The sequence below is a fragment of the Salvelinus namaycush genome, chromosome 41, assembly GCF_016432855.1.
Source record: "Salvelinus namaycush isolate Seneca chromosome 41, SaNama_1.0, whole genome shotgun sequence".
NCBI lineage: Eukaryota > Metazoa > Chordata > Actinopteri > Salmoniformes > Salmonidae > Salvelinus > Salvelinus namaycush.
The window spans coordinates 11,582,743-11,605,634 of NC_052347.1; the positions used below are offsets into that span (position 1 = coordinate 11,582,743).

Sequence of the window (22,892 nt, forward strand, 5' to 3'; positions counted from 1 at the left end):
ATCAACTTAGTTTGTCAAAAATACATTGCTGTGTATATACTGTATAAGTGGCAAACGTTTCATTAACCATATTGTATCGTTATGATGTGGTTAAAATGGACTGTAAGACTTGTCATACGCTTGCATGACCCCTAATAATGGCTCATCTTATTATAATTCAGTTGACAATTTGCTACATAAAGAGACATAACATTACCAATATTTCTGCCACAGCTATCTCATAATCTTCAGCTAGTATGAACTGCATGTGTAGTAAACATTGTATCTTGTTCTGTCACTAGGGAGATTGGTGGAGAGTGTGCTGGGGAAGACATTAGGAAGAGTGCAACTGGAAACACCATCCTGGGAAGAGACTTGTTCAAGGAAGATGTCTATGCTGGATCTGTCACCTTTGAGTGTCAGAAAGAGATGGGAGACATCGTAACAGTGATTGACACTCCAGGGCTGTTTGGCACAACGGTGGATAATGTGGAGATCATGAAAGAGATTGGTAAATGCATCTCTATGGCTGCTCCTTAGCCCAACGTCTCTCTCCTGGTCCTAACTGTGGGACGCTTCACTCAAGAGGAGATAGAAACAGGGAAGATGATCCAGAAGATGTGTGAATACAACATGTCCGTGTACACCATTGTACTGTTCACTAGAGGAGATGACCTCAAAAGTTTTGTTGAAACAGCGAGGAACAACATACACCACACAATTCAGAAGTGCAGGGACACATACATACATACATACATACATACATACATACATACATACATACATACATATACACATACACAAAGGTATATGGACACCCCTTCAAATTAGTGGATTCGGCTACATCAGCCATACCTATTGCAGACAGGTGTATAAAATCGAGCACACAGCCATACAATCTTCATAGACAACATTGGCAGTAGAATGGCCTTACTGAAGACCTCTCCAAGACCTCTCCATCACATTGACAACTCCACGGTGTCCCTCTCCCAGAGTGCAAAGAACATTGGCGTGACCCTGGACAACACCCTGTCATTCTCTGCAAACATTGACTCGCTCCTGCAGGTTCATGCTCTACAAAATCCGTAGACTACGACCTATCCTCACACAGGAAGTGGCGCAGGTCCTAATCCGGGAATCTTGTAATCTCCCATCTAGACTACTGCAATTCTCTGTTGGCTGGGCTCCCCGCTTTGCATTCAAACCAAAAAGTAAATGTTTTGTCTCGTCAGACCACAGAATCTTTTTCCTTATGCTGTCAGTCTTTCACGTACCTTTTTGCAAACACCAGGTGTGCTGTCATTTGCCTTTTTCTCAGGAGTGGCTTACGTCTGGCCACTCTCCCATAAAGTCCAGATTGGTGAAGTGCTGAGACAGTTGTCCTTCTGACAGGTTCTCCTATCTCAGCCAAGGAACTAGTTATGTCAGAATGGTCATTGGGTTCTTGGTCACCTCCCTGGCCAAGGAAGTGCCCAGCAGATCAAGCAGAGATGGAGCTGGTCTAGTATGATCACCAGCAAGGAAGGTTGTTGAAAAAAACCCAGTATGAAACCCCAAGATGTTGTAGTCTATAGTCCTCTTCAGAAAAACCCCAGGATGGAGTTTAAGATACAATAATCATTTGAACAGTTTGCTACTACAGCGGATGAAGGAGAGGAAAGAGCGTGGAGATGTGGAAGTGGACAGCGAGGAAGACGGAAAAGAGCTGAGTGAAGAGGGAAGCGGTGTGGTGAGGAAGATTGGCGTCAAGTATAAAAACTAAAAACACTCCGGTAGCTAAGACATTGAACCTGACTAGAATGAGGATGAATTACCTGCGATGGCAGGTGCAGTGAAGACCGGCAAGTTCTAGCCTCGTCCGATGATGGTAAAGGGTATTCTGGCCTAGTGGAAGTGAGATCTTGAGAGAATGGATCCTTGCCTTCTGGCTGATCCATATGTGGTGTCTAGTTGGGTGGAGAAGAGGTTGGGGACTTGAAATCGGTGAAAGTAACTCGAAGTGGACTCCTGATGATTGTGTGTCTTCCGCCCAGAGGGATGGGGCGTTCCGCACCACGCTCCTCGGGATAAGAACGGTGACTTGCCTTGCTCTCCGGAGCAGGGCGCTGTTGAAAAGAGTGATAACTGGGGTGGCGTTAAGTGTTGAGGAGGATCAACTGAAATGGAAGATTCCTGGTGTCTGTGACGGCCACCGTTTTGTGCAACGCAGCTACAGTGGAGAGCATGGTGAAACAGAGAAGACACTGTCTGTCCTGCTGAGTTTTAAAGCAGTGTCTTTACCCGACTAAGTCAAGTTAGGATGTGTCAGTTATCCCGTGAGAGCTTTTCTCCCAAACCCATTATGGTGTTTTAGGTGCCAAGCTCATGGTCATATTGCAGCAGTGTGTAGGATGGCGATTCCTAGATGTGAGAAGTGTGCAGGGCATGAAACAAAGGAATGTGTAGTATTGGTGTTACCTGTAAGGGTACACATGGTGCTGGAGATCAGAAGTGTCCGGGGAGAGAAAGGCAGGTAAAGAGATCGGGGCGAGTGATCCTAAGAGAGTCCCTGTGAGTAGGCTGAGACCAATACAGAGTGATAGGAATAACGTGCTTCAGTACAGTTGGTTTCTTAGCGTTCATAGCCAATCAACTGTACCACAGAAATGGAACTTAATCACAGAAAATAGATGTTGTGGTGGCAGCTGCAGAGAAGTACTTGTGTACGAAATTTTACTGCAGAAGTGTCCCATCCTCACAGGCTGCCGGCCTAGTGTAGGATCAGATCGGGCCAAGTAGTGGTGAAGTTTTAATGGGAGTAGAGTTAGTTAGTAGGGCAATTTCTATTCCCTTTTCCCCATCTTTTTTTGTGTCACAAAGTGTAATGAACTCACATTCCAGAACAGTAGGCGGAAACACGGACTAGATAAGAGAAATAGATGAATAGGGAGGCCGTGACCAGCCTCACAATCCAGTACTGTAGATGGCAGTGTATTTACCTTTCAGTTGGTTGCGATCCGCCAATACAAATTTAAAGAAGAAGAACTCTAGCTAGCACAGGGGAAGCAGAGTCAATGAGGGGTAATTTGTTTCCAATGGATCTGGATGGCGAGCTGGAAGAACAAGGACAAGGGCTTGAAGGAATGGCGATGTTAGCTAGCTATAATGAGAGGACGAGAAGGACAAAGGCTTCCGGAGTGGAGGAATATGGAAGGTGGATGGGTGAATTAGAATCTATCCTAGTGGTGGCAGGTCGTGTAACACCAGAAGCGGATGCGGTGTTTGATTTTGTTGGCGCGAGTGGAGTTGGTGAGAATGATAGGTGGACAACGGTGAGAAAGAAGAATGGAGCTAAAAGGGCTAGTTGGAAATGAAGATACATTTATTGTTGGAGTGCGTTTCACCAGCAAGGATGTTTTTTGGGTAATCCGTTTGGGGTCTCAACGATGGTAAAGGACACATTGGAAAAAGTGGAGTCGGTCAGAGTGACCAGAAGTGGTATGTTGTTGATTTTGTGTGAGTCACAAGAACAAAGGGAGGAAGCGCTGTGGCTCTACAAACTATCAACGTAGGATTTGGAAAGCTATGATTTTCCGAGTAGGACACCTGAAGTGGTAGACGCACGTCGTCTGACCCAAATGATAGATCGAAAGAAAGGAAAGCCTACTGTTATTGTCTTTTGATCAAGCGTTTCTCCCGACTCATGTAAAACTTGGGTATGTGAAACATGTGGTGAGACTGTATCTACAGAAGCTGCTACAGTGTTACAATTGTAAAAAAAAAAGGACACATGACAAGTGTTTGTCGAAGGAATAAATATGTTGTAGTTGAAGAGTCAGATGAAGCACATTGCTGTAATTGTGATGGGAATCACATTCCCAAGTTCCTGGAGTGCCCTGTAAGGATGAAGGAGGTCGCAGTAGCAAGGATCAGGGCTATCCAGGAGGTCTCCTATGTGGAGGCAGTGAAAATAGCTGAAAGAGCGAGTGGAGATGAGATGGCAGTGGATGCCCCACAGCCTGCAGTGAATGGAGTTTAGGAGAAGGATCCCGAAACACTAACAGTGAAGAAGGTGGACTTTGTTGCGTTTATTGCGCAAGTGATAAATTGCACAGAACAAACTTTTTTTATTTTTTATTAACAATTTGAAGAAACTAGAACTCATTGTGATGACAGCAAACATATTTCTGGATCTCCAGGACTTTACAGACAAAATGTTACAGGGAATACTGAATGAATATACTGAACCTTTGTAGGGATCTGAATATACATTCGAATCAGACTGAAGGAGTACAGTTTGTTTTATTTATATTTGAATATTATAAGTATATTTTTTCACCCTTCCCTTCTCCATATTATTTTTGCGTTAAAGCTTATCAGTTTTCACCCCATCCAGTAGTTGGAGGCATGCACCTCTAACGTTGTTTGTGGACCGCCGTAATACCATAGAAGAAGAACTCTAGCTAGCTCAAGCTAATAACAACAACACTCTGCAGCGTATATAAATATTTGGCTGCAGTTTCCGAGACGTTAAGCTATCACCTGTTTGCGTTGGTTTGTAGTAAAAACAAAAACTAGATACTTGTTCATTTGTCAAAAATACCACTTTATACATGTTCGTTCAATAATATTTAAACAAATTTTGTCCCAGTTTCACATTTTTGTATAGCTAACGTTAGCCAGCTAATGTTAACACAATAAGGGCCTTAACTAGCCAGAGTTACTGTAACGTTGATCGCTTGACATTTTGAACGCGAGAATCTAAGGCTTGCCTGCAAAAACTTGCCCCTGTTCCAGCGGAGAAATATATTATATATATATATTTAGCCAACTAACTAGCTAGGTAGAAGTCAAGTGGTTTTTAAAATGAGGGGCGGTTCATCGTATGGAGATCGAGACAGGGACCGTGGTCGCGACAGGGGGTAAGTCAGGCAGTTCGCTATTTACCTGGAAACCCGAAGATTAATTGCATTGATTTCTACGTCGGCATAAATTAGCGTTTGAATCAGGAAGGTTTCCTCATACGACCTCTGCAAGCCATAATGTTAAATGAAATGATATTTTAGCTTACTTTACCGGTTGTTTTTTTTGCAGGTAGGAATGTGAGAGTCGACAATATATCCACAGGAAAGCATACGCTAACTTTTCAAAGCGTTGGTAGTGCGTTCAGATATCTATCACCTGAAGCATGGGCACAAGATGAAAATACATGTGTAACAGTGTTGCTTCCTTCCTCGCCCCTACCTGGGCTCGAACCAGGGACCCTCTGCACACATCAACAACTGCCTCCCACGAAGCGTTGTTCCCTATCGTTCCACAAAAGCCACGGCCCTTGGAGATCAAGGGAAACAACTACTTCAAGGTCTCAGAGCGGGTGATGTCACCGATTGAAACGCTATTAGCACGTACCCTTCAAACTAACTAGCCATTTCACACCGGTTACACTCACCCCCCCCCCCCCCCCCCCCCCCCACCTCCTTTTCCGCATCAACCAGCGATCAGGGTCACGGCACCAATGTAAGCTAGCCATTTCACATCGGTTACACATGCACGCCACGCAAGCATACATGGTTCTGGGCACGTTACAGGTGATATAAATCTGCATGCATTTTGATAAGGTGATTTTATTATACTTTACTGTGGGTACAGTGCATTCGGGAAGTATTCAGACTCCTTGACCTTTTCCACGTTATATTCTTGTTCTAAAATGGATTAAATTGGTTGTTTCCCCTTATCAATCTACACACAGTACCCCATAATGACAAAGCAAAAACAGGTTTTGAATTTATTGCAAATGTATAAAAAGAAGTTATATTACATTTACATAAGTATTCAGACCCTTTACTCAGTACTTTGGTAAAGCACCTTTGGCAGTGATTACAACCTCAAGTCTTCTTGGGTATGACGCAACAAGCGTGGCACACCTGTATTTGGGGAGTTTGTCCCATTCTTCTCTGCAGATCCTCAAGCTCTGTCGGGTTGGATGGGGAGTGTCGCTGCACAGCTATTTTCAGGTCTCTCCAGAGATGTTCGATCGGGTTCAAGTCTGGGCTCTGGCTGGGCCACTCAAGGACATTCAGAGACTTGTCCCGAAGCCACTCCTGCGTTGTCTTGGCTGTGTGCTTAGGGTCGATGTCTTGTTGGAAGGTGAACCTTCACCCAGTCTGAGGTCCTGATCGCTCTGGAGCAGGTTTAAATCAAGGATCTCTGTACTTTGCTCCGTTCATCTTTCCCTTGATACTGACTAGTGTCCCAGTCCCTGCCACTGAAAAACATCCCCACAGTATGATGCTGCCACCACCATACTTCACCGAAGGGATGGTGCCAGGTTTCATCCAGACTCGACGCTTGACTTCAGGCCAAAGAGTTCAATGTTGGATTAATCAGACCAGAGAGTCTTGTTTCTCATGGTCTGCATCCTTTAGGTGCCTTTTGGCAAACTAAGCAGGTTGTCATGTGCCTTTTACTGAGGAGTGGCTTCTGTCCAGCCACTCTACCATAAATGCCTGATTGGTGGAGTGCTGCAGAGATGGTTGTCGTTCTGGAAGGTTCTCCCATCTCCACAGAGGAACTCTGGAGCTCTGTCAGTGACCATTGGGTTCTTGGTCACCTCCCTGACCAAGGCCCTTCTCCCCCGATTGCTCAGTTTGGCCTGGGTGCCCAGCTTTAGGAACAGTCTTGGTGGTTCCAAACTTATTCCATTTAAGAATGATGGAGGCCACTGTGTTCTTGGGGACCTTCAATGCTGCAGGAATGTTTTGGTACCCTTCCCCAGATCTGTGCCCCAACACAATCCTGTCTCAGAGCTCTACGGACATTTCCTTCAACCTCATGGATTGTTTTTTACTCTGACATGCACTGTTAACTGTGGGACCTTATATAGACAGGTGTGTGCCTTTACAGATCATGTCCAATCAATTGAATTTACCACAGGTGGACTCCAAGTTGTAGAAACATCTCAAGGATGATCAATGGAAACAGGATGCAAATGGCTACCCAGTCTATTTGCATTGACCCCCCCCCCCCCCTCTACGCTGCTGCTACTCTCTGTTATTATCTATGCATAGTCACCTTAATAACTCTACCTACATGTACATATTACCTCGACACCGGTGCCCCCGCACGTTGACTCTGTACCAGTACCCCGTATATAGCTCCGCTATTGTTATTTACTGCTGCTCTTTAATTAGTAGTTATTCTTATCTCTTACTTTTTTTAGGTTTATTCTTAAAACTGTATTGTTGGTTAAGGGCTTGTAAGTAAGCATTTCACTGTAAGGTCTACACCTACATACTTATATAAATAAGGTATTTCTGTTTTAAATTTTTCTAAATTAGCAAACATTTCTAAAGAACTGTTTTCTTTTGTCATTATGGGGTATTGTGTGTAGATTGATTTTAGAATAAGTCTGTAATGTAACAAAATCAAGGGGTCTGAATACTTTCCATTGTCTTGCATTCCCACTGTAAAAAGGACCAACAGTGGTAACCGGTAGAGTATGTTTCAATGTCATTTTATTCAACATGCTGGTTTGTAGAGGTTGTGAGTGGAAACTTTCCTGATCCAAACACACATTTTTGGCCGATGTGTAAATTCAATACAATTCAGCATCGTGTTTCCAGTCAAGATAGCTATATCTCTACTAACTTTAGCTAACAAGAATATCTAACCAAAGATGGATAGCTACAATGAATCTATAAAGACCAGCTACTTAGCTAGCTTGCTATGTAATCCTCTTCATACCCTTTGGGACCAATGGACAAAATGTGATCCCTCCAATTCTTTCTGTCCTTGGCAAATGTTGTGTACAGTGAGTCTCGCTTGAGGTAATCAAATACTAATCTATGTGCTTGTCATCTTGTTAGGAGTCCTCGTTTTGGGTCTAGCAGAGGTCCCCCTCCCAACAAGAAGTTTGGGAACCCAGGGGAGCGTTTGCGCAAGAAGAAATGGGACCTAAACGAGCTTCCAAAGTTTGAGAAGAACTTTTACAATGAACATCCAGATGTCCAGCGCATGAGCCAGGTATTTCCCCACACCAGTGTGCTTCAGTCATGGAGAACCACAGGTGTGTGTGCATTTCTTACAGCACATTCCAGTAGGCCAACTATGACATCTGATTCAACTAATCAAGGGTTTGATGTTTCGTGAATCTGTTTTATTTGTGCTGGGCAGTCTGCACACTCTTGGTCTCCACTAAGATTGAACAGCACTGCCCTATTGACTTAGTCTGCAGTTGTTGCCAGATGTGCCACCCTTGACACTATTGGTGGACAGTTTTGTTCTTATTATTATCTCAGATATTGTTTTCTGTCTTTCAGTATGACTTGGAGGAGTTTCGCAGGAAGAAGGAGATCACTATCAGGGGGTCAGGCTGCCCGAAACCTGTCAGTAGCTTCTCCCAGGCCCATTTTCCCCGTAAGTACAAAAACTTTTCAGTACAACTGATCTGCCCTGGCGTCATTGTGAAAATGCATATCGTTTTCACCTCTGGGAAACATCTATTCTGGCAGGTGATGTGAACTGAACCTTAGTTTTGTTAACCAATGCGATTTATAGTTATTTAGTTATGCTTAATAGATGTTCTTATCCACTTCACCCAGAGTATGTGATGGATGTGCTGATACAGCAGAACTTTAAGGAGCCCACAGCTATCCAGGCACAAGGCTTCCCTCTGGCCCTGAGTGGCAGGGACATGGTGGGCATCGCACAGACAGGTTCTGGGAAAACCTTATCGGTGAGATGCAGCTGTAGCTCCGTCATCATACATTCACAAGAACAGAACAGGATGAACAAAAAGTTACAGCAACACTTAGGAACAATAGCCGCATGCACACTGTTCATATCTGTAGACATTTTTATTAATTTCTTTCTGCCCATTTTTACACATACCCCTGTGTTGACTGCCATACAATATCCTCAGTTATCTTGTCTGCATTCTAGAGCCTGACCGATATGTGTTTTTGGGGGTCTGATACCGATTAAGATTTTTTTGAGGGGGACAAAACGTACCAATATGATATACCTGCAGATATACTGTTTTACAGTGGACAAATTAATGTGAACATTTTCCACACTGACTTTTTAGAAATGGCCATCCAAAAGAGTAATTGTCTAAGAAATATGCTGCAAATGTTATGTCTTACATTGTGACAGTAATGGCACATCATGAGAATGTCCACAAGTGTCCCATTTTTCATCCTATTCATTGAATATTGGTTATAGTGGAATTGATCGGGCTCTACTTCCTTCTATTATTAATCTCTCCTGCTTGATGTGGGGTGTTTATCACCTTGTTGTTGTATCTCCTCAGTATCTCCTGCCTGCCATTGTGCACATTAACCACCAGCCCTACCTAGAAAGAGGAGACGGACCAATCGTAAGTAATCCATTTTGGATGAATCTTACAGCATGTTTCCTATAATTGTTCAGATGTATGGATATCAGCCACTTCCAAAATGTATTATATTCAGGGAGTGTTTTTTTCTATCCCTGTTCTGTCTCTGTGCAGTGTTTGGTTCTGGCACCAACTCGAGAGCTGGCCCAGCAGGTTCAGCAAGTGGTGCATGAATACGGCAAGTCATCACGCATCAAGAGCATCTGTGTCTACGGGGGAGCGCCCAAGGGACCCCAGATCCGTGACCTGGAGAGAGGTAAGGAAAAAGGCCTACACACTAGTCACTATAACCTATATGCTGAAGAAAATACATACTCTTCCATTACGCATGTCTGTCTAAACCAGAGAAACCTACCCTGCTCTCTTTCTCCCTCCCAGGTGTTGAGATCTGCATCGCCACCCCGGGTCGTCTCATTGACTTCCTGGAGGCAGGGAAGACCAACCTACGGCGCTGCACCTACTTGGTGCTGGACGAGGCTGACAGAATGCTTGACATGGGCTTTGAGCCTCAGATCCGCAAGATTGTTGACCAGATTAGGGTGAGCAGGGTTCTCTAGTCACTCAAGCAAAGTGACCCTCATTTTACAGCTGTTATTACCTTATCTCTTTCCAATGCATTAGCAACACATTGACGCATTTCAGGCCTGCCTAAGACCATATACACTGAGTAGGGCTGTCCCTCACTACAAAAAAATATTGATTGACCGAGAGTCGTCCTATTCCTTTCGACCAATCGATGGTCGAAATGTTTGAACTTAATTTTCCATATATAGACACACACACTGTGTTTGAATGAATTCAACTACATACAGTGGCTTGCGACAGTATTCACCCCCTTGGCATTTTTCCTATTTTGTTGCCTTACAACCTGGAATTAAAATAGATTTTTGGGGGGTTTGTATCATTTGATTTACACAACATGCCTACCACTTTGGAGATGCAAAATATTTTTTATTGTTGAACAAACACGAAATAAGACCAAAAAAACAGAACTTGAGCGTGCATAACTATTCACAAAGTCAATTTGTGTAGAATCACCTTTTGCAGCAATTACAGCTGCAAGTCTCTTGGGGTATGTCTCTATAAGCTTGGCACATCTAGCCACTGGGATTTTTGCCCATTCAAGGCTAAACTGCTCCAGATCCTTCAAGTTGGATGGGTTCCACAGCAGAGGGAGCACCCCCCTATCCACATCGACGGGACAGTAGTGGAGAAGGTGGAAAGTTTTAAGTTCCTCGGTGTACACATCACGGACAAACTGAATTGGTCCACCCACACAGACAGAGTTGTGAAGAAGGCGCAGCAGCGCCTCTTCAACCTCAGGAGGCTGAAGAAATTCGGCTTGTCACCAAAAGCACTCACAAACTTCTACAGATGCACAATCGAGAGCATCCTGTCGGGCTGTATCACCGCCTGGTACGGCAACTGCTCCGCCCACAACCGTAAGGCTCTCCAGAGGATAGTGAGGTCTGCACAACGCATCACCGGGGGCAAACTACCTGCTCTCCAGGACACCTACACCACCCGATGTCACAGGAAGGCCATAAAGATCATCAAGGACAACAACCACCCGAGCCACTGCCTGTTCACCCCGCTATCATCCAGAAGGCGAGGTCAGTACAGGTGCATCAAAGCAGGGACCGAGAGACTGAAAAACAGCTTCTATCTCAAGGCCATCAGACTGTTAAACAGCCACCACTAACATTTAGTGGCCACTGCCAACATACTGACTCAACTCCAGCCACTTTAATAATGGGAATTGATGGAAATTATGTAAAAATGTATCACTAGCCACTTTAAACAATGCCACTTAATATAATGTTGACATACCCTACATTACTCATCTCATATGTATATGCATATACTGTACTCTATATCATCTACTGCATCTTGCCATCTTTATGTAATACATGTTTCACTAGCCACTTTAAACTATGCCACTTTATGTTTATATACCCTACATTACTCATCTCATATGTATATACTGTACTCTATACCATCTACTGCATCTTGCCTATGCCGTTCTGTACCATCACTCATTCATATATCTTTATGTACATATTCTTTATCCCTTTACACTTGTGTGTATAAGGTAGTAGTTGTGGAATTGTTAGGTTAGATTACTTGTTGGTTATTACTGCATTGTCGGAACTAGAAGCACAAGCATTTCGCTACACTCGCATTAACATCTGCTAACCATGTCTATGTGACAAATAAAATTTGATTTGATTTGATATAGCAATCTTTAAGTCATACCACAGATTCTCAATTGGATTGAGGTCTGGGATTTGACTAGGCCATTCCAAGATTTAAATGTTTCCCCTTAAACCACTTGAGTGTTGCTTTAGCAGTATGCTTAGGGTCATTGTCCTGCTGGAAGGTGAACCTCCGTCCCAGTCTCAAATCTCTGGAAGACTGAAACAGGTTTCCCTCAAGAATTTCCCTGAATTTAGCGCCATCTGTCATTCCTACAATTCTGACCAGTTTCCCAGTCCCTGCCGATGGAAAAACATCCCCACAGCATGATGCTGCCACCACCATGCTTCACTGTGGGGATGGTGTTCTTGTGGTGATGAGAGGTGTTGGGTTTGCGCCAGACATAGCATTATCATTGATGGCCAAAAAGCTCAATTTTAGTCTCTGACCAGAGTACCTTCTTCCATATGTTTGGGGAGTCTCCCACATGCCTTTTGGCGAACACCAAACGGGTTTGCTTATTTCTTTCTTTAAGAAATTTCTTTTTTCTGGCCACTCTTCCGTAAAGCCCAGCTCTGTGGAGTGTACAGCTTAAAGTGGTCCTATGGACAGATACTCCAATCTCCACTGTGGAGCTTTTCAGCTCCTTCAGGGTTATTTTTGGTCTCTTTGTTGCCTCTGATTAATGCCCTCCTTGCCTGGTCTGTGAGTTTTGGTGGGCGGCCCTCTAGTGGTGCCATATTCTTTCAATTTTTTTAATAGCGGATTTAATGGTGCTCCGTGGGATGTTCAAAGTTTTGGATATTTTTTTATAACCCAACCCTGATCTGTACTTCTCCACAACTTTGTCCCTGACCTGTTTAGAGAGCTCCTTTGTCTTCATGGCGCCGCTTGCTTAGTGGTGTTGTAGGCTCTGGAGCGTTTCAGAACAGGTGTGTATATATACTGAGATCATGTGACACTTAGATTGCCCACAGGTGGACTTTATTTAACTAATTATGTGACTTCTGAAGGTAATTGGTTGCACCAGATCTTATTTAGGGGCTTCATAGCAAAGAGGGTGAATGCATATGCACGCACCACTTTTCTGTTTGTGTTTTTTTGAAATTTTTGAAACAAGTAATTTTTTTCATTTCACTTCACCAATTTTGACAATTTTGTGTATGTCCATTACATGAAATCCAAATAAAAATCAATTTAAATTACAGGTTGTAATGCAACAAAATAGGAAAAACGCCAAGGGGGATACATACTTTTGCAAGGCACTGTATGCACTGAGCTTGTCTGATGCTTTAAGCAAACTGTTTGATTAAATAATTAAGACACATGACTGGCGCACGTTGTCTCGCTCTCCTCCCTACTGTAGCAAAAAGGCACCACAGCACAGCAAGTGTTAATTTTACTGTCCGTGCTGAAGCTGTAATGTCATTTCAGCAATTTAGTTTCTGACCGAAAGGTTCTGTTACAGAAATCCCTATTTTGTTTAGGAAAAACATTCCCTCAACCCTCGCTCTCTTAGGGATAGCCCCCTTTTTTTACATTTTCACGTAAATGACAAACCCAAATCTAACTGCCTGTAGCTCAGGCCCTGAAGCAAGGATATGCATATTCTTGGTACCATTTGAAAGGAAACACTTTGAAGTTTGTGGAAATGTGAATTGAATGTAAGAGAATATAACACAATAGATCTGGTAAAAGAAAATACAAAGAAAAAACCAACCGTTTTTTTCTACCACCATCTTTGAAATGCAACAGAAAGGTCGCACTTCCAGCCATCACTCTGGTTGTAATTCTGAAGGTGTCCACAAGATGGCAGCAGTGTATGTGCAAAGTTTCAGACGGATAACTTGAAGTATGAGCGAACTACATGACATTTAGTGTGAAGTCACCCAGGTACATTTGGGCCAATCGTGAAGGAGACATTTGCTTTCATATTACATTTTTCTGCAAGAATATCATCAAATCTGTATACTTGGACTTTGATATAGCTTTTCCAGTATTAGTAGCCTTATTATAAGTTCAACATTCTTCATAACTCTAAATATATCTTATCATTTTTGTCCAAAATGAAAAGGCATGCTGTCGTACAAGGTTAGTAGCTACATTTTACGACAGATACATGGTTTCCCAGCTCATTGGCTATCTAGCTAGCTTTGTTTGACCCCGATTGGTGCTTATTTGACAAAGTTAGAGTTGTTCAAGTGATGACCGCCCGTGTCATCGGCATGCCATAAAGGCGTCGCTTTCTGACCAAATTTGGTGTCCTATAGGATATACTACACTCCTAATGATATAGTGAAGTCTCGTTACGTTCTAGGATCTCTGAGGAATACATATGAACGTGATTTGACTGGTTGAAACAACGTTTAGGGTTAGATTCTCACAGATTCCTTTCTTTGCAAATTGAACGAGTGGAAATACAAAATCGATCGTGCATGCTATATGGACCTTTTTAGGATATGAAAAAGGATTTTATCTAACAAAATGACACTTCATGTTATCTCTGGGAACCTTTGGATGGTAAACCAGAGCAAGATTTCAGAATGTAAGTACACATTTCACCTTCAGAGATGAATTTATCAAACCTATCGCGGTGAAAAAGTATTTTGTTGTTAGGAGCTCTCCTCAAACAATAGCATGGCATTTTTTTCCGCAGTAATAGCTACTGTAAATTGGACAGTGCAATTATATTAACAACAATTTAAGCTTTCAGCCGATATAAGACACTTATATGTACCGACATTTGTTGTTTTTCTCTAAAATCTGCAATAGCGACACAAGGCGCTGCATGATTTACAACTGTCCTGTTGACGGGACGCCGATCCCTAAGAAGTTTAAGGGAAACATATAAGCATCGCATGCATGTGACCAATAGGGCCTGACCTATAGCCTATCATAATCACATCAATAAATTGGTTATAACAGTTGCTGTTAGATTACAATATTATTACCTTTTCTGACCATTTGGAACAGTGTAAACAGAAACTGTTCTAACGGGGGAAAAATATATACAAAGCCTTTTTTACAGCAGACTAAAACCAGTTTCATGCATTCGTAAATTGCGTTTTATTTATTGTTTAGGCTAATTATTCAAAGCTCCCTTTGTTATTTAATTTGTAAGCTAAAATGCTTGATTGCATTTCAAAACATGAATGTATTGTATGCTGTGTGATGACATGAATGAATGATTGATTGATTGATACAGGAGCCTATATATTGAAATATAGGCCTAAGTAAGTTACGGTGTTAAGACTAAACAGGATGCGCTCTATGGCCTACAGCTCGATAGTGGTTATACAAAGCCTACTAATGATAACAACATTACTAATAATTGTAATATCAATAAGAAGGAGATCAATAAAAAGGAGGGTATAGGAGCGAGAGCTGCGTGCATATTATGTGTGTCAAACAGGTGCTGTGAGATTACAATTAAATTTTTCTGCCTGTTTGGAACAGTGAACAACACTAAATAAGTAATACCAGTCTGTTCTAACAGGAAAAAAAATTGTGACGCCTTTATTATAGCATAGCAAAGAATAAAAACAGCCGAGTCTGTGAAATTGCTTTATCCGACATTTTGCCATTGCATGAGGGCTGGTGCTCATGGAATCATTAGGCTATGAAACAAACACTCCAACAGGCAACAGAAGCAAGATCAGTCTTATTTCTGTAGATATGTACAGATGATTTATAAAGATCGGTCTTATTTCTGTAGATATGTACAGATGATTTATAAAGATCGGTCTTATTTCTGTAGATATGTACAGATGATTTATAAAGATCGGTCTTATTTCTGTAGATATGTACAGATGATTTATAAAGATCGGTCTTATTTCTGTAGATATGTACAGATGATTTATAAAGATCGGTCTTATTTCTGTAGATATGTACAGATGATTTATAAAGATCGGTCTTATTTCTGTAGATATGTACAGATGATTTATAAAGATCGGTCTTATTTCTGTAGATATGTACAGATGATTTATAAAGGTCGGTCTTATTTCTGTAGATATGTACAGATGATTTATAAAGGTCGTTCTTATTTCTGTAGATATGTACAGATGATTTATAAAGGTCGGTCTTATTTCTGTAGATATGTACAGATGATTTATAAAGGTCGGTCTTATTTCTGTAGATATGTACAGATGATTTATAAAGCCAGGCACATTTAACAGTTAGGCTATTGATTATAGACCTAATTAAGTTGGGGTTTCCTCAATTTTCTTAGACAATCAGGTTATGGCTGTTTCCTCGTTGCTGCTGCTGCCTCCGCCGCATTGTTCTCAATCCCAATATGCTGGTTAATTTGCTATAATGCACATAGCAACAAAGGGAAAGGTGCCAATTCTACAGCGCACTGAAGATTGTTTCAGAACTGCGGACAGCGACTGTATCCAACGCGGGAGAAAGCGCATTTGTTATAAATTAATATTAGATTTATTAGTGTTGCACCATTATCTTTTACATAGTATAACCATATACAATTTCAGTATCACGTCTTACAGTGATGGACTGTGCTCTTTCCATGACATAGTTTTCACCTGGTCAGTCTATGACCCCTTATTGATGTCATCCACTATAATCAGTGTAGATGAAGGGGAGACGACAGGTTTAAGAAGGACTTTTAAGCCTTGTGACAAGTGCGACATGGATTGTGTATGTGTACCATTCAGAGGGTGAATGGGCAAGACAAAATATTTAAGTGCCTTTGAACGGGGTATGGTAGTAGGTGCCAAGCGCACCGGTTTGAGTGTGTCAAGAACTGCAACGCTGCTGAGTTTTTCACGCTCAACCGTTTCCCGTGTCTATCAAGAATGATCCACCACCCAAAGGACATCCAACTTAACACATTAGAGTCCCTGTGGAACAGTCTCGACACCTTGTAGTTCATGCCCAGATGAATTATGGCTGTTCTGAGGGCAAAAGGGGTTGCCACTCAATATTAGGATGGTGTTCCTAATGTTTTGTACACTCAGTGTATATTTCAGTAGATGGACTACTACAAATTCTTTATTCCAAATGGCTAGTGGTTTCTAGTCTATATCCCCAAACTGCTGCTATACTGTAATAAAACATCTGATACTGCTGCTAGCTACTGCAAAACGTGCTTGTGTTTTTTATCAAGAGTTTCTAATGCTGCTCTCATCCCAGCCTGACAGGCAGACCCTGATGTGGAGTGCCACCTGGCCCAAGGACGTGCGGCAGCTAGCAGAGGACTTCCTGAAGGACTATGTCCAGATCAACGTGGGAGCCCTGGAGCTGAGCGCCAACCACAACATCCTGCAGATTGTGGACGTGTGCACGGAGAGTGAGAAGGACAACAAGTGAGGCTAATACTTGTTCACTCTACTCCACTGAAACATTAGCGTTAGTGAATGGGACTGTGTTGATGTAGACTGATGAGGCTTGGTCGTAGACCGATGTAACTAACTTTCCAAAGAGCTTTCATTGGCTAACATGTTCGCTCTCCTTCTCCCCAGGCTGCTCCAGCTGATGGAGGAGATAATGGCTGAGAAGGAGAACAAGACCATCATCTTTGTGGAGACCAAGAAACGCTGCGATGATCTGACCCGCAGAATGAGACGCGATGGGTGAGCAAGGGAAAGGAACACACACACACTCTGGGAGTAATTAATTGATTCCATTGAATATAAAATACTTCTGGCCATGGGGTTGTACTACTTCATAACAATTCCCAGTTCTCTGATCATCAAGCTAACAGGTTGGTTTGCTCCTCAGGTGGCCAGCGATGTGTATCCATGGTGACAAGACTCAGCCAGAGAGAGACTGGGTGCTGACAGGTAAGACGTGGTTTATTAGGAGTATTATATGGGCTAGTATAGGCCTAATTGGTTTTGGTTGTTGTCGTGACGCCTTCCTTTGTGTCCCTCAGCTGATCTCTTGGCATTTCCCCTCTCCTTCTATAGAGTTCCGTAGTGGCAAGGCTCCTATTCTTATTGCTACTGATGTGGCCTCACGTGGTTTGGGTATGTACTGTGTGCTCAGAATAAAAGCACAGTCCCTCTGCATGAATACAAACACAGACATATTCCCTCAATGGGCTATGAGTAGGACACCTAATTGTTCTTAGATGTACAGTATACTAGCCTCATTGCATGTAAGAAACCCAAGAAATGTATAGATGTATTGAATTCATGAAATGGCCTCCACAAAACACATTGAAGCAGATTTCTGTGAGTACTGTTGCAACTTTGTTTAATATGAAGTGTGGCTTTCTTGTCAGTAGTATTTCTTAGATATGTATTTAAGAAGTATGCCTTATTTCTGTAACTCATTTTTCTTTGTGGAATGCCAGGTTCCTTGAATAACAGGGCTAGGAAAATCCAACCATTGAGTAGATCTAAAAACATAGTAATTTGAGATACCTTTTGTCAGTGTGTGAAGTATGAACTTAAAATAACGGGTATGGAGAGTGATGCACCCCCTTATGGCAATCAATTTTTATAACCAAATTTTGTTTTGTTTCTGTGTTCATTTATTTTCTTTCATTTTGTTTTTGTTTTGTTTCCAAGTCTCTCTTCCGGCACTAGAAGCGCACAGGCCCACTGGAGCCTGCAGCCGGACCTAGGCATGACTAATCGAGCCTGAGTTGCGGAGAGAAACACAGGGGAGAGGAGGCCTGATTTATCAATCACAGACACAGACATCTCTCCGAAAACCCAGAACAGAGCCCTCAAAAAAACTCTCCCCCTTCCAGCAAACTGACTGCCTGGACGACAGAGGGGGGGGAAGGGTTCTGCTGGGATTCCAAATTTTAAACTGGGGCGGGGCGGTCAGCTCAGAGGGCCAAGAGGGGGGCGGCCTCCCACAAGCTATGCCATCAGCCTGCAACAGTAACGCACCATATGTAGTTCCTTTCATAAATGACACTAATATAGCTACACAATGCTAAGCAGGTTTGTTTTACTAAACAGCTTCAACGTTTTCAGAGGATTTCTCCATTCCCTTTGCTAATATGGAGCATTTTCAAAAAGCCCTAGTTAGACATCTTTGAAGATACTAAATGAGGCTTGGCATCATTGGAGATCAATTGATTGATAAGTAGTTTGCCAGAAACATTCTTCAAGTAAATCTAGCATACAGTATAGCTAGTCTTAAATGGAGACAAATAATTTCCCCAGAGGTTAATAGATACAGTGGTGCGTTACAAGAAGACAGTAAAAGGCGGCAGGCCGAGCATTTGTCGCTTTGCTGGAGGCTCCCCTCTAAACTGCCCCTGCAGCCCCCTATGCAGCCTGACACCCCCACCCCCACCCCCACCACTGGCTGTGCCGGCCTCTCCCTCTGCGGGCGTCATGTCTGGTCCTGGCTGGCAGGAGTCCTGGCCTGAAGGAGCCTCTCTATATACCCCCCCTTCTCTCTGTCTCTCTCTATTCCTCCTTTTCTCTGCCCACCCCTTAATCTATCACACTTTACACTGTCCATTTACCTGTTCATAGTCCACTGTTTAGAGATACATTCTCTTTCTACCTCGACCTATGCTTATTCTGACCTTGGTCATGTGATCCCTTGGCCTTCTTCCCAAATCTTTCATGCTTTCATCTCTTTACTTCAAATATCGAATGACTCTTTGTGTGCACCATGCAAAGACAACCCAGACCTGTAGAAATGATTCAGAAAAAATGGAAACGTTCTACCTGCACTCAGCAAACCCCAGTCAGAATCATGTCCTGACAACATCTGTATATTCGCCCCTCTACAAATGCTCATGTTCCCTGGAAAAGCCCCTTAATGTTGAGTATTTTAGCTCCCCAAAACCTCCACATCACCACCCCAGTGTCTGTTTCTTGTTACTGCACTTGAACCCCTGGGCTCCTGGACACGCTGTCAGTCTGGGAAGGACCCGGGGGGACTTCCCTGGGTCTTCCATTTGTCTCCTCTGAACAGATTTCTACCAAAGACCTTGGATAATCTCAACAACCCCAGAAAATATCCCCCAAACTAGAATTAAACATCAGGTATTCGCTAGAAACAGGAGAGGATGCTTACCATACAGGTAGTTACAGGAAGTCCATATTTAGACCCCTGAAGTATTTGAAGTACCCAACAGTACAGAAACAGTAGCCCATTTCCCCTATTCATGCCCCTGATGACATGAAGAGGCAGAGCAAGGGTGTGGTGTCAGACCCAGTCCAGCCTGGGTTCTGGCTCTGCCACTCCAGTTGGGAGGGATGTGTGGAGGAGTGATGGGAGGGGGGAGGACCCATGTTGTCCTCCTCACTCTCCTACCCCTACAGACCTCCCAGGACTGGTCAGGGGGGGACAGAGGGCGCTAACCTTGTAAGTCATCTCTAATACGGGGTAAGTACCTCACCCCACCTTCCCTGTTCACATCCACCTCATCGGTCCGTAGGAAAGAGACATTTTTAACCCACAGCAGTGTTTTCAGAGCCCTATGTCAACTGTAATGAGAAACAGACTTTTAAAAAAAGTTAAATTCCACCCTTTAAAGAAATCTTACCATTTGCCAGTTTTGTCAATGGATACAGATATACCCCATTTATTTATTTGGAGTTTCAGCCCCACTCAAAATGGGGATGTTCAAGCCCTATTTGTAATTATTTAGTCTATCTGGTATTGGTTGGCTGTTATTGTAACGTTTTGGTCATGAGGAAGCGGTATATTCAGTGCTTGACCAAAAGCATTTGAAATATATAGTGGCTGGAATACTGTGGAGCCCATTGTATTTTTCGAGGAACATAGTGTATTGGTTAACAAATAAAATTGACAGCGTTGTAGTTATGTTGGGGTAAGTAGGATCTAAGTGTTTTTCCATTATGTACCGATTACATTGTTCACTAGACAGGTAAGCGAGGTTTCAGAGTTAGATCTGTGTCTTATGGGTATTGTCTGTACCAAGTACATTTCTAGTTTTGCTTGGTGCACAAAGCAAACATCTTAAAATAGGAATAAATGAACTCTCCATTCCTCTCCCTGACCTTTCCACAGGTGGCATATTGTTGTGAAATGTTTCTATCAATCAATGCTGCTTTTCCTAACTTGTCCTTGTCTCTTCTCCCTCCCCATTGACTAACCCTCCCTACTTAACTCCTTACCCAAGATGTGGAGGATGTCAAATTTGTCATCAATTATGACTACCCAAACTCCTCTGAGGACTACATCCACCGTATCGGTCGTACTGCCCGTAGCACCAACAAGGGTACAGCCTACACATTCTTCACCCCGGGCAACCTTCGTCAGGCCCGTGAGCTCATCCGTGTCCTAGAGGAGGCCCGGCAGGCCATAAACCCCAAGCTGCTGCAACTGGTCAACACTGGCCGTGGAGGAGGTGGGAGAATGAGGGAGAGCCTTCAAGGGAAATGTCTGGGGGGAAAGAGTTACCCCTGTAGATTTTTTTGAAGTGATTGACAGTGGGCTGTTGACTTGAGGTTTCTTCATTGTACGTTGAACAAGCTAGTTTTTTACAGTATGTGTCAGTGTGTCCAGGTATTTGCAGCATTTTATAACTGACTTCATCTTCTCTCTTTGGAATGCAGGAGGCAGGTCACGTTTCCATGGCAACGGCTCCAACGCCAACAACCCCAACCTGATGTATCAGGATGAGTGCAACCGGCGCATGCGCCCCGTGGGCAGCAAGGACAGCCGGGGGAGCAGCAGCGGCACGGGGAGCAGCAGCAACATCAGCCGCAGCAGCATCAGCCGCAGCATCAGCCGCGACAGCCGAGATGGAGGGAGCAGCCGTGCCGGGGACAGGTCGTCCTCTTCCTACAGGGGCAGCAGGGACAGCCGCAGCTATGGCTCCAGCTCCTCCTACAACCAGTACCAGAGCGGGAGCAGCCAGTACAAGTCCGGGAGCAGCAATGGGGGGCAAGATCAGTCAGCGGGGCAGTTTGGTTCAGTCAGCAGGTCCAGTAAGCCCCCTCCACCCCCCTCAGGGCCGCAGCCCCTCATGGCCCAGAAGTTTACCCCAGCCCAGCCCATGATGGGATTAATGGGGCACTCGCCCTTCCAGTTTGCTCCCCCCCCCCCTCCAACCTCACAGAGAAAGTAAAGCTGGGGCTAGCCCTCACCACACATTCATACAATCCCCAACATCAACCAGAAAAGTCAGTTGTGTTAGGATTTAGCTTGTCAGGTTTTGAGATTCTGGAGTACTGTGCTTGAAATCTTGGCCTTAGCTGACATAAATCCAGAAGTGTTTTGTTAGATTGGTGAGCGTTAAAAATAAAAAGTCGGCCGATTTGTTGTGGACATTCAACAATGAACTTGCCTGACTAACAAGCAGTTTGACATCAGTGCTTTGAAAGGATTTGTTTAAGCAAAATAGCTGTACAAATGCTGATTGTTCTTTCAGTAGTTAGACCACAATTGAAGTGGAATACACTTGTGCTTAAATGTAATACTTATACATTTGTAGGTGATAAAAGCATTTTCATTGAGGTGCCGTCTAATTTGTTTCATGTTGCTTTTCCCACAAAATACATATCCAGTGCTGTCAACCGTTAAGTAACTTTTTCAGCATATTGTCCTCAAACATAAAGGTTATTTCATTATTGTACAAACCGGCTTTCTTAGTATAGTGAGCTTCGAATGAGTTGTTTCAGTGAACGAATGTGTTATTTTGCATTTCGGTGTACGAGGCAGGTGCTACCGTTTCTAGACAACTTTTTTTCTCAGCTCATTCAGATGTTGTGCTTTTGGTTCTTCAGCTTTAGTTAGTTTGTACATAAGTGATTATTTTCCCATTTAGAAATTCTCTGAAAAAGGTGATTAGTAAATCAGTTCCAGGACAGTATTTTGAAATATGGTTAGACATTTCCTGTCATGAGGTAGTTATTCGACTTTTGTTTGTTCATTCAAACCATTATATACACTTATTTTAATTGTTTATTTTGTGGGATCATTCAACCCCTCGGTAGCTGGAGCATATATTAACATTTTTGTTTCTCTATTGAACTCTGTAAACCTGTCACACATACTTGTTTCTTCCTAGTGTAGAGATGTATAGGTTTGTGCTTAGCTGCTTCTCTGTAGTTGAATCATTCTAGTATGTAGACAAGACCAACCTGTAAAATCACTTTTTTACTGTCTGGTTTTGTTTTTCAGGTTTCAATAAAGCTTTTGAATGTTTAAAGTGTCTTAACATTTTGTTTCTGTACTCCACTAGGTGAGGTATTGATGGTGCTCCAACTACCATTGTGTGAATGAGCTTGGTTAAGATTGTCAGACTCCTACATCTTAATGACAACAGTTTAAACCAAGAAAAATAACTTAGAACATTATTGAAAATATGTATTCTTTGCAAATGTACATAACAAAAGTTCCAATATTTATAGAGTTGTATTGGAGATGCCTGGTGGAA

The 22,892-nt window shown here is 42.9% G+C and overlaps 1 protein-coding gene across 1 annotated transcript; it reads left to right on the plus strand.

Moving 5' to 3' along the window:
• Window positions 1-4,415: 4,415 nt before the first annotated feature.
• On the plus strand, window positions 4,416-22,664 carry LOC120034562 (probable ATP-dependent RNA helicase DDX17). Its single transcript, XM_038981161.1, has 13 exons — window positions 4,416-4,880; window positions 7,824-7,980; window positions 8,277-8,373; window positions 8,559-8,692; window positions 9,269-9,334; window positions 9,467-9,608; window positions 9,731-9,891; window positions 16,700-16,872; window positions 17,029-17,139; window positions 17,288-17,349; window positions 17,476-17,535; window positions 20,631-20,858; window positions 21,067-22,664. Exons 1-13 carry the CDS (start codon window positions 4,825-4,827, stop codon window positions 21,579-21,581), a joined length of 1,962 nt encoding a protein of 653 aa, XP_038837089.1. The 5' UTR covers window positions 4,416-4,824; the 3' UTR covers window positions 21,582-22,664.
• Window positions 22,665-22,892: the final 228 nt, after the last annotated feature.